At 35.4% G+C, this 14285-nt stretch overlaps 1 protein-coding gene across 2 annotated transcripts in view; it reads right to left on the reverse strand.

Annotated features, from left to right (window-relative positions):
* Positions 1–13533, reverse strand: part of LOC106869793 (polypeptide N-acetylgalactosaminyltransferase) — a 164534-nt gene extending 151001 nt beyond the window's left edge. The window contains exon 1 of one of the 2 annotated variants that reach the window (XM_089353665.1): positions 13405–13533. Coding sequence is in view for 1 of the 2 variants with exons in the window: in XM_089353664.1 (XP_089209790.1) it covers positions 7899–7988 (90 nt within the window). In the remaining variant the exon portion in view is untranslated. Of the gene's footprint in view, positions 1–7898; positions 8341–13404 lie in introns of those variants that run through there. The other variant, XM_089353664.1, reaches the window with a different exon arrangement.
* Positions 13534–14285: the final 752 nt, after the last annotated feature.

A 14285-nucleotide genomic window follows, 5' to 3' on the forward strand; every position in this document is an offset into this window, starting at 1 on the left:
TAAGTGAGTAAATGAACAATCAAATTTAGGTTAAGAATTGCTGAGAGATCCAAAGTGGAAGGAACATGTAAAATGGGAAGAAGACCCAGGGAGATATGGAAAGGAGTGATGAAGGATGATCTCAAAAGATTGGGCTTACAAAAGAGATAATGATGAACTGCAACAAGTGGAAGGACACTGCTGAACAAAATTCATCCACTTCATTTAAGTATAGGAAAACAGATATAGAAAGGTGATGACAAATACACAACTAGCTTTTCTAATTTCCATTGACTAAATTCCACTAACATGGTACTGTTTAAACACGAGGCTAGGCTACAGTTGAAAACATTAGCACTAGGTTCTGTTCAGTGGGTTCTGTTCACCAAACCATGTGGCTGTCAAATAAATTTGCTAACCACCTAGCTATTCCTGTTCCTAACAAAAATTAACTTTTATTATATTAAAAAATATTTACTGAATAATTTACTTTATCTTGTAAAAATAAAAAGAAAAAAGAAATAAAACATTCCAAACTAATAGTTAATGCTAATAGTTTATGTAGTTGACATTAGAAAGTTAATGAGATATAATTATGCAGTGAGAAGATGATTACTCGAGGACTAACATTACATTTATTACAAACTAATATTGTAACTCAACCACAGAAGAAAAAATGCCAAACAAGCCATGAAAAAAAAAATTCCTTTATCAGGCACCAAATAAAACAAGAGCTTTCAGAGAGCGCAAAGCTCTGCCAAGGCAACATCAATGTCTTCTTAACGATTAGCCAGAGATGATTTTTAAAATGAGAATATCTGAAATAAAATTGACTGCTCTCACAAATGAGAATACTAAAAATGAACCGGACTGCTCTCAAAAAAACAGGAAAAAATAATCCAGAATCCTTGTCTGGTATTGGATCAATCCCAAAACCTAATCAGTTTGTGCCAGTCACAAGGCCAAATATCCCAGAAAGTTTCATCCAAATCCATCCAGCGGTTCTTGAGATATCTTGTCCACAGACAAACAAACAAACAAACAAATACGACTGAAAACAATACCTCTGCCTTCGCCAAGGCAGGAAGACGGAGGTAATAAGAGATCATCTAATGTAACCTTTTAATATTTAAGTGTGAGTGTAATTTAGAGTGAGATTTGGTTGTTATTTCTTGACACACGAAGATTTATTTTAACCCTTTTGTTACCAAGTTTCTGTTGAAATATATAGCCTCTGTTTCAGCTAACTATGAAAACAACAAAGAATTTAGGAAAATAGCTGTCTTTATTAAACTGGTGTTTGGAACATAAATTAACACAAATTTTTATGGAAGGTTTTAGATCACTTTAAATCAAGAAGTTTGTACTGTAGGACCAAGTGTAGTTAAAAGGATTAAGAGAGGAGATAAAGTTTTGTTCATTTGTTTTTTAACCCTCGGTCAGTCCTAAACAAGAGAAATAGAAAGGAATCCCAGCACTGACCATCTTATCTTTTCTTCAATGTCTTTTATTTAAGATGGTAGGGTGTGATTTGAAGGATGTTTGTTATTTCTAGCAAAATGAATGACATGTAGAGGTCCCGCATTTGCTCACAGAGATATAGTTGATTAAATAGTTTAACAGTATCTTAGTCTTTTATTTCATTTCTTGCTGCCAATGCCATCTCCACAACTCTAATTTTAAGATATTTTCACTGGGAACCCTGCAAAATCATCATCCTCATCCTTTTTATGTCCACTCTTCATGTTGACATGTTTTGGACAGGTTGTCCCAGTCATGGCCATCTACTGGGAGCTGCTGCTTCAATAGACTGATCCTCATACACCATTTGGTTTGATTTCTACAACTGGATGTTCTTCCTATTTATTGTCAACCACTTTACAGAGTGTATTTAGTGCATTTTTCATGGCACCAACACTAGAGAGGTTGAATATATACATTCTATACATTCTCTGCTCAAAAATTTGCCAAGCATTTTACAAAGTACATTGGGTACATTTTATGATAGCAACACTAATAAGAGATTGTTTCACTCACTTGTCACTTGAAGGAGTATGAAGTACAGGCTTTCCATTTTAGCACCAGTGCAGGGGATCCCTTGTACACACACACACACACTAATACATAGACAGACTGACAGACAGACAAACATATATGGGAACTGGAAGATTCAATAACTTAGAGTGACCAGTAATTCCATGGTAGTCCATTAACATTTCATGACTTTTATCTTTTGGATGAAGTTAAGTGTTTAGCCCCAGATAAGAACTCACTGAACAGCTGATGATGAAAGACATTCCACTTGTGACCATATCATGTTTTTCTCAGGAACAGTGTATCCAAGACTACAATATCCCATGTTTCCTTCTGTCTTTTTAAAATGCATGCCATGATCTGAAGTAGATATGGTTGCACTTTCTAGCAAGACAAAGAAACGTTTGATAGTGGCATTCTTCCTTACTGCCACATTTTATACCAAGGAACATAGATGCTCTTCCAACTATCACCTGTTCTCAAGCAAGATAATATTCTCCTAGTCCTTCTCCCAATGTACTGTTCAATGGTCAGACATATTTTCACAGAAAATTATAAGCAATGAAGCCTTTTGTATGAGCGGTGGCCTTATTTTCAATCAGCATGCACAAATGCACACACACACAAAAGTTGTGTGTATGTATATACAAAAGGCTTCTAACAGTTTTCTATCTACCAAATTGCAAGGCATTGGTCAGCCATGGCCATAGCAGACAACATCAATTACCTCAGACATAAGCCTGCTGTAGCTGCAGACACAGTTACTTCTCAATCACGTGGTTTTGAGTTGAGTCCAACTGCACTGCACAACCAACCAAAGTTAGATATAATACTTGTGTGTGTGAGAGAGAGAGAAAGAGAGTGTGTGTATACATATATGTGCTGGTGGCATGTTAAAAGCACCCAGCACATACTATAAAATGGTTGGTATTAGGAAGGACATCCAGTCGTAGAAACCAAGCCAAATCAGACTGGAACCTGGTGCAGCTTCCCAGCTCTGGTGAAACCGTCCAACCAATGCCAGCATGGAAAAAGGATGTTAAAGGATGATGATGATATATGTATATTTTAGTTACATGGGATTTATAAAGAATCAAGGAACATCAACATATAGCGTACAACTGATTGGCTAAACAGAATCAAACTGAGTAGACAGTGAAGTAATCCATTATCAATGCAGAAGGCATTGATGAAGTCAAGACACTTATTGAATAAGCTGCAATTCCAATTGTTTACAAGCTATTCAGCGAATAACAAAATATGGATGTGGCATGAAATGACAATAAACAAATGGATTTTATATGTTACAATAATTGTTTCAGTAAGAATGTTTATTTTAATGCAAGCATAACACAATTTCTAAATTATAGAATACATTATGCAATCCTCATAATCTAAAAATTGTATTATGCTTGCATTAAAATAAAGATTCTTACTGAAACAATTGTCACAGCACATAAAATCCATTTGTTTGTTCCGATATATATTATATTTATATAAAATCCTTATCATGAGTTCAACATCCACTTTTCCATGCTTGCATGGGTCAAATGCAACAGATTTTCTATGACCAGTTATCCTTTCTGCTGCCAATCATTACCTGTCTCCGGGTAAATTAACATACATCATTCCTCCTCGTTCTGCTTCTGTACTGTCCCCAACTTAGCAACTATTATAGCAATTGTTTCTGTTTTAGTAAAAGAAATTCTAGAGATTTCCAGGGGTTTTTTCATTTATTATTAATTTCTGCATCTTTGAAAAGCTTTACTGGAGTTTGAAAAGAAAAACAAGTCATGAGGAGCAATTCTTATCAACTTCACAGGCTCAAAATGTCTGGTGAAGTGGATTATGATGTATGACTACTTGAAATGTGAATAGGACCAATAAGATAGCAATAAGATGATTGCAGTCAAATCTCCCACATAACACACTCAGGACATGTTAGATAATGTAGTCCTAGGTACAATAGGAGTGAATAAGAGATGGGATAGTTATGACTGGAATGACTGCACATAGGTGTACTGAACCACAACTGACCTCAGGCTAAACAACAACAGAGGCAGCTACAGTTCTGGGAAGGAACAGTTTAGAAGTGGGTGTTTGTAGGATGTGATGCAGTATTGAGAAAGAGGGAAAAGTGAGGGTATTGTGTTAGCTCAATGAGGCAGAAACCGTTGAAGTTGGGGGAGATACACTGTAGCATATTAACATGTCTCCAGCAATCCACTAAAGTAGCTTTTGCTTTATTTTTCTTTTACATTTTTCTTTTCTTATGAAATGTAGGTGGTTTTCTTTTGTGTGAAATAATGGCACAGCTCCAGATATGTGAGCAATAACCACATAGGTAGGTCACATTTGAACTAGAGAGAGGGCTAGAATATTTTCAGAACCACTTGAATTTGGTCATCAGTAGTTTGGGCAGTGTGTGTGTGTGTATACGTCCGTGCGTGCGCGTGTAGTGTAGTGCTTGTAAAGTTAAGGAATGAAGAGTGGTATCATGTACATACGCCCTACTCAAGTGAAGCATACAGGTTACCGGGCAAAATACCTGTGACTCTGAGATAAGTTTTGAAAATAAAGGATTCCCAACAATGCAAATACTTTTAGTAATCACCAAAAGTAAGAGTTTGCTGATATCAAGGCTATCAGTACCAGAGTTTCGTAGGACAAGGGACCACAGGTTCATGAAAACATGTCTCAAGAGTATCTAGCTCCACAGAATCTGCACTGAAAGCAAAAAAGTGCTTAACATAACAAGAATTGTTTAGTGTAACGTGGGTTTCGAGTGCACTGGGCAGCAGCCAAATTGACGCCCACCCTTCTTTAAACAATAACAAACCTTCGACTACAGCAAACACACATATGTAAAGTGGTCGCCCTGTGTGGCCCGCAAAACGTCACTCTAAAGCAAATATCGTCTTTTCACTTTCTCCTCTCTTTAATGAAATAAAAATTTGTTATGGAAATTAACGAACGAAACAGCTGTGATTTTCGAAAAGTCTGCTGCTACAACTGAAGGAATGCCATAAAAGAAGTCCCCCCCTCTCCCGCTCTTTTCTTTTAAAAAAAAGTTAAATAGCCACATGTTTTCCTGACACGAAACTGATCCAGGAGCAGTTACTTTGATGGGGATCAGCAAAGTTCGCATTTAGTACCTTCCCCTCTCTCTCTCTCATATACATACATACATATACATTCTCACATACACACGCATATATACACATACATACACATATACAAGGTGGCAAGACAGATGGGATAAAACGGAAGACTTTACGAAGAATTTTGGTATGCGTGTGAGCGGACGCGCATGCGTATGTGTGTACGTTTGTATGCATGCGTGTAGTCAGAATCGAAACAGGTAACAATGTTGTGACTTTCTCAACAGCACAGTTACTTACAGAGCCATCTTTAGTTGAGAAGTGGCGGGTTGAAGGATTCTGCAAAGTTAGAGTAATTATAATACATCCATTTCCCATTTCTTAAACTTTTTGAGTATGTTGTTATTGATGGCAACGACAGAGGGTCCAGATCATATCGTTTACATTGTTTAGGTTATCTGTATTCTAAGTTCAAATCTCACCAGGGACAACTTCGCCTTTTTATTTTTCGCGGAAAGAGGGTTGACGATACGTAACACACATATACAATGAGTTTATCAACTATATTGACAATATACTCTTCTAACAAAACCACATGTAGGTATTACATGAAATATAACAGTCCCTAATTTTTATTAGATATATGAGACGTAGTAGAATTTTCAATACAATAGATCAACAAACGAATCTGTGAATGTATGTATAATAACAGTATATAATTTACCAAATAAATGTGTACATGGAGTATACCGTGTGTGTAGTATGTGTGTAGGGGTGCGTATCATTATATAATACAAAATAATTTTAAAAACTTTATATAGATAGATAGATAGATAGATAGATCGATAGGTAGGTAGGTAGATAGATAGATAGATGATAGTATGTACGTCTGCAATGAATTCTTTCAGATATTATTATAAATACACAAATCGGACTCTATAAATATGCAGTAATTATATGTATAGTGTACATTATGAAATCTCCGATAAACACCGGACCATGTAATAGCGAGGTATAATACAAAAATGCATATGTATGTGTAATAAAGGTCTTTCGACACCAGTATACAAGATAACAGCCTTGACATGAGACTATATGCATGGTAGCGCACGTATGTGTGTATATATATATATATATATATATATATATATATATATAACACGATTATTAAGCTGTGTACTATGAGAGTACCTAAGGCATGGACCATGTTAGCATGGTTAAGGTTTTTAAGAGTGCATATAATACACTAGTCTATTCCATACAAATACGTTCAACAGACACAATGTATAAATGTTTGGAATACATGCAAGAATACAAAACCTTTATAAGGGTAACATACATAAACGATTGTGTATATACGGGTGGTGTATGAGTATATCTATCTATATATCTCTCTATATATACAGGTATATATATATATATATATATATATATATATATATATATATATATATATATATATAAAGACTCCACTCTTATATGCATACGAACTATGTGAACAGACCGATGTATGCATCATCAGCGAAGCCGTAAGGCGAGAATGTTCTTTTAATGCTCTTTAAAAAGACACCGAACTTGAGGACTGACATACGAAGAACGGAAATGTGGAGTCCCAGTGTATCAAGGTGGGGTAGACTCATACAATCAGAGAATTAGGTAGAGTTCTGTAACTAAAACAAGCATCACAATTTTAATTGTGACATTTAATGTCACGAGACATGAATGAAACTTGTTGAAAGAAATAACACAGGAGTACGTCAGCGACCGGGGTGAAACAATAATAACGATGACGATAATGATAACAAAGACAACCCTTTTTTAGACCACAGGCACAAAACCAGTAATTTAATTAAATCGATCCCTCAGTATCTTGGTATATATATTATTTATCGCCCCATCGGTCGGAGTGACAGATACTCCCAACGTGTGTTGAACTCAGTGCAATTATAACACCACAACAGATACTGTAAAGGATATAGACCGGCTAGAATAATCATTACTAACATAATATACGGATTTATATATTTATTAAAGAGAAGCGTGTATAGGATGAGATCTGTGACGTTCATTCCAGAGGGAATTAGCGACACAAAAGTGAAATATATCTTAATGTAAACCGAAACGGAGACGCAGAATCAGCAGTCCGACTCTAAATCGTTTCTAACATAGGCACAAGACCAGATATTTACGAAGAATGGGGTTTGTCGATTGTATCGACACTAGTAAATGACTGGTACTTCGTAGAGAAACGAAAGGTAAAGTAGACCTCGACGGGATTTGAACTCAGAATATAATGAGAGAGCCGGAATAAATACCGATGCTCTAATGATTTTGCCAATCTACCGCCTTTACTCGACACTTGATGATGGTGATAGTGATGGCGCGAAATGAACTGATAATGGTGGTAATAACGGCATTATTTTATGAACGTGATGACAGTGCGCCAATGATGATGATGATGATGACTAAGGTGACCACGACAACAACACGAACACGAGTGCAGTAGTGATGGTAACTGTAATGAAATTGACAACAATGCGAGACTGAAAGGGGAGGTAACTCGATATAACATGCTTTGAAATCAAAGCCATCCGCCCCCACGCGTGCACGTTCACCCACCACAAGACCACTAAGAGCAACAATAATACATCGTCTAACAACCACCACCATCACTCGGATCGGTGGTAAATCACTTCCGGATAAAGAAAGGTAAAAAGGAAAAAAAAATTGTTCTAATATATTACAATAAAAAATAAAGGTTTAAAAAGAATACCTCCTGCTTACCTCAGTTTTAATTTCTCTCAGTAAATAATAAGCTACTCCGAACAGCCATATAATTCCGATGCCGAGCAGCAGGTGAAACCTCCTCCGCATCCTGGTTGTGACTCCGATAGTTCTAGCAACCACCGCCTCCCCATGCGAACGAACACAGGACCTGCCGCTCCGCTACGAAGATTTGAAACTCCGCCTTGATTTCTAAGCAAAGTAGCTAATCGGAGCAAGACTTAGCTTGGTTTGTTTTTTTATTTTATTTATTTATTTAAATATTTGACCAATCAAAATCGTCCCCGAGAAACGAAAGGGGGAGGTTAAAAAAAAAAGCAAGAAAAATAAGTAAAAGAGAAAAACGTACTAAATTAAAAAGTAAACAAACAATCAAATAAATAATGTAATAAATAAATAAATGAATGAATAAATAACAAAATAAACCAGACTGGTCAGAAAGCGAGTGAGTGAGACGCACTTGCGCTTTGCAATACTTCCGTTATGGAAGTTCATCGATGTCGCTGAGAAATATCAACTGTGGAAGAGAATAAGAAGGAGGTGGAGAAGGAAACGGTGAAAAGAGAATCTTGTTAATTATATCCATGTTGGGTCTCCATACCGTTTTTTTTTTTTTTTTTTCTTAATCAACTAGTCTATGTATTATTACAAAGTTTAACTTTGCTCAATCTTCATGGCTATGGACGTGTAGGTATATATATATATATATATATATATATATATATATATATATATATATATATACATATATATGTATATATATATATATATATATATATGTATGTATATATATATGTATGTATATATGTATATATATGTATATATGTATATATGTACATATATATATATATATATATATATATATATATATATAATGTATATATAATGTATATATAACTTTTATAAATATATATATATATATATATATATATATATATATATATATATATAATGTATATATAACTTTTATAAATATTTATATATATACATTTTTATATATATGAAAATTATATATATACATTATATAAATGTATACTTGTCACATTATATTACAGATATATATAATTTTATATATTATATTATTTGTGTATATATATATATATATATATATATATATATATATATATATATATATATATATATATATATATATGGGTAGATAGATACGTGTGTGCATATGAAAGGAATAGAATGAATGAATGAAAGAAGGAGACATACATAGTGAAAGAATTCGATAGAGAGATGGATTGAAATAGAGAAAAAAACCCAGCAAATACAAGACTGAAAGAAAGTGATATAAAAAGAGACACGGAAAGAAACCGGGATAGAGAGAAAGATTTAGATAACTTGGATGAAGAAACAGTGAATCGAAGGAGGAGAGAAATGGAGACAGGGTGAGTTTTTGAAGAGAAGAGAAAGAGAACAAGTATAGAAACAGGAAAAGTAAATGAAGTTAAGCAGCAAATTGTGGGTAAGGATATCGTGATAGAACGAAAGGAAATCCTGTGCCAGATGATCATATGAATGGATGGGAAGTAGGGGTACATTACAGGGTTATGACAGTGGTTTAGGAATGTTGTAACTCTCAGTTCCTTAAGAAACAGGAAAAAATGAATATAAAAGAAAAACACATTTTAAATTATTCGAGCAGACGTGTCGTTAAGAAGTCATTTGGGATACAAGGAGTGGATGTTAGGGAAACAGAAGTCGGAAAAGGGGAACTGAAAGTTAAGAAAAAAAAATGAGAAAGAAGAGAAAGAACGAAGAGAGAAAAGACTAATGAGAAGAGAGTAGCTATGAAGGTGAAAGGGTTAAGATGAGGTAGAATGAATAAAGGATGAGTGTAGAAGCTTAAAGAAAGATAGAAAAAGAAATACAGAAAAAAAAGTTAGATTGCGCAAACGTGAAAGAGAGAAAGAATGGACAAAGGGAGGAGAAAAGTAAGAAAATAAACAGAAGATTAAAGAGAAGGAAAATCTGAAAAGTAATCAAAACACATAAGGAGGGGAAAAAGGAGGAATTTAAACTGGCGTGAAGAATGTAAAATAGGTCGTAGCTTGCTTATTTGTCTACATCTCTCACTGCTGAGTAAGCAAATATATTGCCGGTTCCAGCTTAAACAGGGAAATTAGTCAATAGATATTTACAGCATATTTTTTTTCTTTATTTATTTAGGACGAGTAATTAATTAATACTCAAGAATATATTTCAGCTTAACTTTTATATCCGTTTTATATTCCATTTACTTCCCTCCACACACAAACCTTTTTATGTCGAATTTTAAAACATTGTAAGAAGAGATTTTCTATATGTATCTTTATTTGTTTCAATCTACGGCTACGCTGGGGCAGCGCCTTGAGCTTGGGGCCGAATGAATTGGTCCCACTACTTTTTGTTTTAAACCTGATACTTATTCTATCGGTTTCTTTTGTCAAACCGCAAACAAATCGTAAACAAATCAACACCGGTTGTCAAGCGGTGGTTGGGGCAGAAACACATACTTACACGCATATGCCCATAACTGATATATATATATATATAAAGAGGCTGCGTCTCTCTCTAGGCGTGGATGTGTGGTAAGAAGCTAGCTTCACAACCACATGGTTTCGGATTCAATCCCACTGCGTGGCACCTCGAATCGACCGGAGCCTTGTCAGTGGATTTGGTACGCGGAAACTGAAAGAAACCTGTCGCGTATATCTATGTGTGTATGTCTTTGTGCCTGTGTCTACCCCCTCCATCCACCCGCTTGATAACCAGTGTTAGGGTGTTTACATCCCGTAACTTAGCGGTTCGATTTAACAAAAAGTAAGCACTGGGATCGATTCATTCGATTAAAAATGCTTTAAAGCGATGTCCTTGTATAGCTACAGTCTAATGACTGAAACAAAGAAAAGTTGTATATATAAATTTTCTGTATACATATCAATAAATCTTTTGTCATTTACTTGTTTCAGTCATTGGACTGTGTGTTGGCACTCCGTCGCTTACGACGTCGAGGGTTCCAGTTGATCCGATCAACGGAACAGCCTGCTCGTGAAATTAACGTGCAAGTGGCTGAGCACTCCACAGACACGTGTACCCTTAACGTAGTTCTCGGGGATATTCAGCGTGACACAGTGTGACAAGGCTGACCCTTTGAATTACAGACACAACAGGAAGTAAGAGTGAGAGAAGGTTGTGGTGGAAGAGTACAGCAGGGTTCGCCACCATCTCCTGCCGGAGCCTTGTGGAGCTTTAGGTGTTTTCGCTCAATAAACACTCACAACGCCCGGTCTGGGAATCGAAACCACGATCCTATGCCCGCAAGTCCGCTGCCCTAACCACTGGGCCATTGCGCCTCCACCATTGGACTGTAGCCAAAGTCGAAAAAGAAAATCGTCCTCAGTATTTGTGTGTGTGTGTGTGTGTTATAGATTAGTGCAAGGTACAGGGATCTGAGTGTAGGGAATTTGTAAGCTTCAAGCAGTTCGTTAGCTGGTATATAGATAGATTGATAGATAGATAGATAAAACTTACTTGGGAAAGGATGCGTGGCGTTCGATCATATAATGATATAAATAATATATAAACATATGCATATATCCATACATATATGTACATACCTACATCTATATGTACACATACATGCATATATATGGGTGCAGGACATCACAAAAAAAAAACGTTAAATACAATGAGAAACGAAAACATAAAGACGGAAACAGAAAACGAACCTTTTTTCGAACAACGAAAAAAAATAACAAACAGAGAAACGAGACATGCAACATAAAGAGTATATCCCTTCGTCAGTTGTCCCTGCTCCATCTACTCCGCGTTTCGAAGGCAAGGACAATACGCGACTTCGTTGGAACAGTCCTTCCGCAAAGCAAATGAAATAAAATTTGGGAATTTTGCGGAGGGTGAAAGTGTTAAAAAGAACAGGACAGTGAGAACAAGACAGTATATATATATATATATATATATATATATATATATATATATATATATATATATATATATATATATATATATATATATATATATATATATATATATATATATATATATATATATATATATATATATATATATATATATATATATATATATATATATATATATATATATATATATATATATATATATATATATATATATATATATATATATATATATATATATACTAGCAGATACCCGGCGTTGCTCAGGATTAAAATACCATAGCTTTTTTATTGTTTTACTTGTTTCAGTCATATAACTGCGGCTATCCTGGAGCACCGCCTTTACTCGAAGAAATCGACCCCAGGATTTACTCTTTATAAGCCTAGTACTTATTCTATCGGTGTCTTTTGCCGAACCGCTAAGTTACGGGGACGTAAAAACAGCAACATGATGGTGGGGGTACAAAAGCAGATACATACACAAATATACACATATATACGACAGTCTTCTTTCAGTTTCCGTGTACGATATCCACTGACAAGGCTTTGGTGGGCCTGAGGCTATAGTATATGTATACACACGCACGCACACACACACACACACACACACACATACATACATTATATATATATATATATATATATATATATATATATATACGACGGGCTTCTTTCTGTTTCCATCTATCAAATCCACTCACATGGCTATGATCGGCCCGAGTCTATAATAGAAGAGACTTGCCCAAGGTGCCACGCAGTGTGACTGAACCCGGAACCATGTGGTTAGGAAGTAAGCTTCTTTATTTCATAGAATTTGCCAAGAAGGCATTTACATAGATTTGCAAGAAGCAAGGGCTAGACAAATACATTAATGAGTTATGATAAGACAGGAATGAATGAGAATGAAAGGGGTACCAGAGCCCACCGACTGATAACCCCTCGAAAACACTGTTCAAAGGGTTCAAGGTTCAAACTAATTACAAAGTATTTACAAAAGTTCAATATTATTGAAAACAACAATTAGGCGTATCAAGCCTCTTACATTATTCCCCGAGCACCGTTCTCGCAGCCTGCTGGTAAGCCTGCTGCGATAGGTCGGGGTCCACTTTGAGGTACTGCACGTCCTCCCTCCCAAAAAGGTTCACAATTTGGGACAACTCCTTGTTGCTCACGGCCTACGAGTGTACCTGTGAAGGGCCACCACGTACAGCTCATGCAGCCGGACTCATACCGATCACGTTTTAACAAATGTTCCAAATATTCCTCCACAGCCCCTCCCCTGCGGTAGAAGGCCATATAGTCGCTGTCCCACTCACAGAGTGGGGGGCTTCAGGAAGTAAGCTTCTTACCAAACAGTCCCTCTTGCCACTATATATATATATATATATATATAGGAAAATGAAAAAAAGCCAGAATGCTAAACTGGAAGCATATTTTAATAAAGATTTCTTCTAACCGGTTTTCATTGCGAAAAGCAAATTATCAAGAAGAAGGAGAATGAAAATGTTTTTTTACAAAGAAGTACAAAATGAAGAAAATAATATATAAAACAATAATATATAAAAAAATAAAAATACCCATACATTATATTGTCTTTGAGTTTTTGTAGTTCAATAGTAGTTCATGTATAAACTGGTAGGAAAAATAAGGAGGCATGAGAGTTGAGAGTTTTGTTAGGTTTAAAAAAAGGGTTAAAAGTTTGTGTTAAGCAGGAAATGTGGTGTCAAAACAGGAAGTGTGTGTAAGGGGAGACAAGTGTTTTTAGTTGGAGTTATGAACTCTTTTTTTCAGCAGGAAGTTTGTGTCTGTTCATAGAGAAATAAGGTCACTGAGGGGTGTGTGTGTTAAGAAATGGTTGGAATTTCTCTATGAAAAGATTCTCCTTGTTGATTCTTTCTTGTGTGGAGATTCTGTCTTTACATTGATAGAAAGGGAATATATATATATATATATATATATATATATATATATATATATATATATATATATATATATATATACATAGTGAAACTATTAAAAATGAAACAATTTAAAAGTGCAATGATTTATAACTTACTCCGTCAAAGGTTTCACTTTTATTCTTCAGACATAATACAGAATCAGTTCTATTGTTTTAATCCCAAAAAATCACATGTTGACACTCCTGAGGTGTGATAGAATTGCCATGTAAAATTTGATTTGATTTGGTTGAGCCATTTGAGAATGCAATGGGAACAGACAGACATACAAACGATTTTATATAGAAGATAGAAGATTATATATAGAGAGATGATGGGTGCTGAAAAGTTCATGGCTTTGAGTAAAAGAAAATACAGGAGGATTAGTTAGTTATGATTTTATTCAACATATTCCCATCTCAGATTCACACTCTTATTGCAGCAATCCTTCAGGTGGTTGTGTGGAGGCGCGGGCGCAGCTGGGTAGTAAGAAGCTTGCTTCCAAACCATATGGTTCCAGGTTCAGT

Source organism: Octopus bimaculoides, chromosome 6 (genome assembly GCF_046866305.1).
Source record: "Octopus bimaculoides isolate indiv1 chromosome 6, ASM4686630v1, whole genome shotgun sequence".
NCBI lineage: Eukaryota > Metazoa > Mollusca > Cephalopoda > Octopoda > Octopodidae > Octopus > Octopus bimaculoides.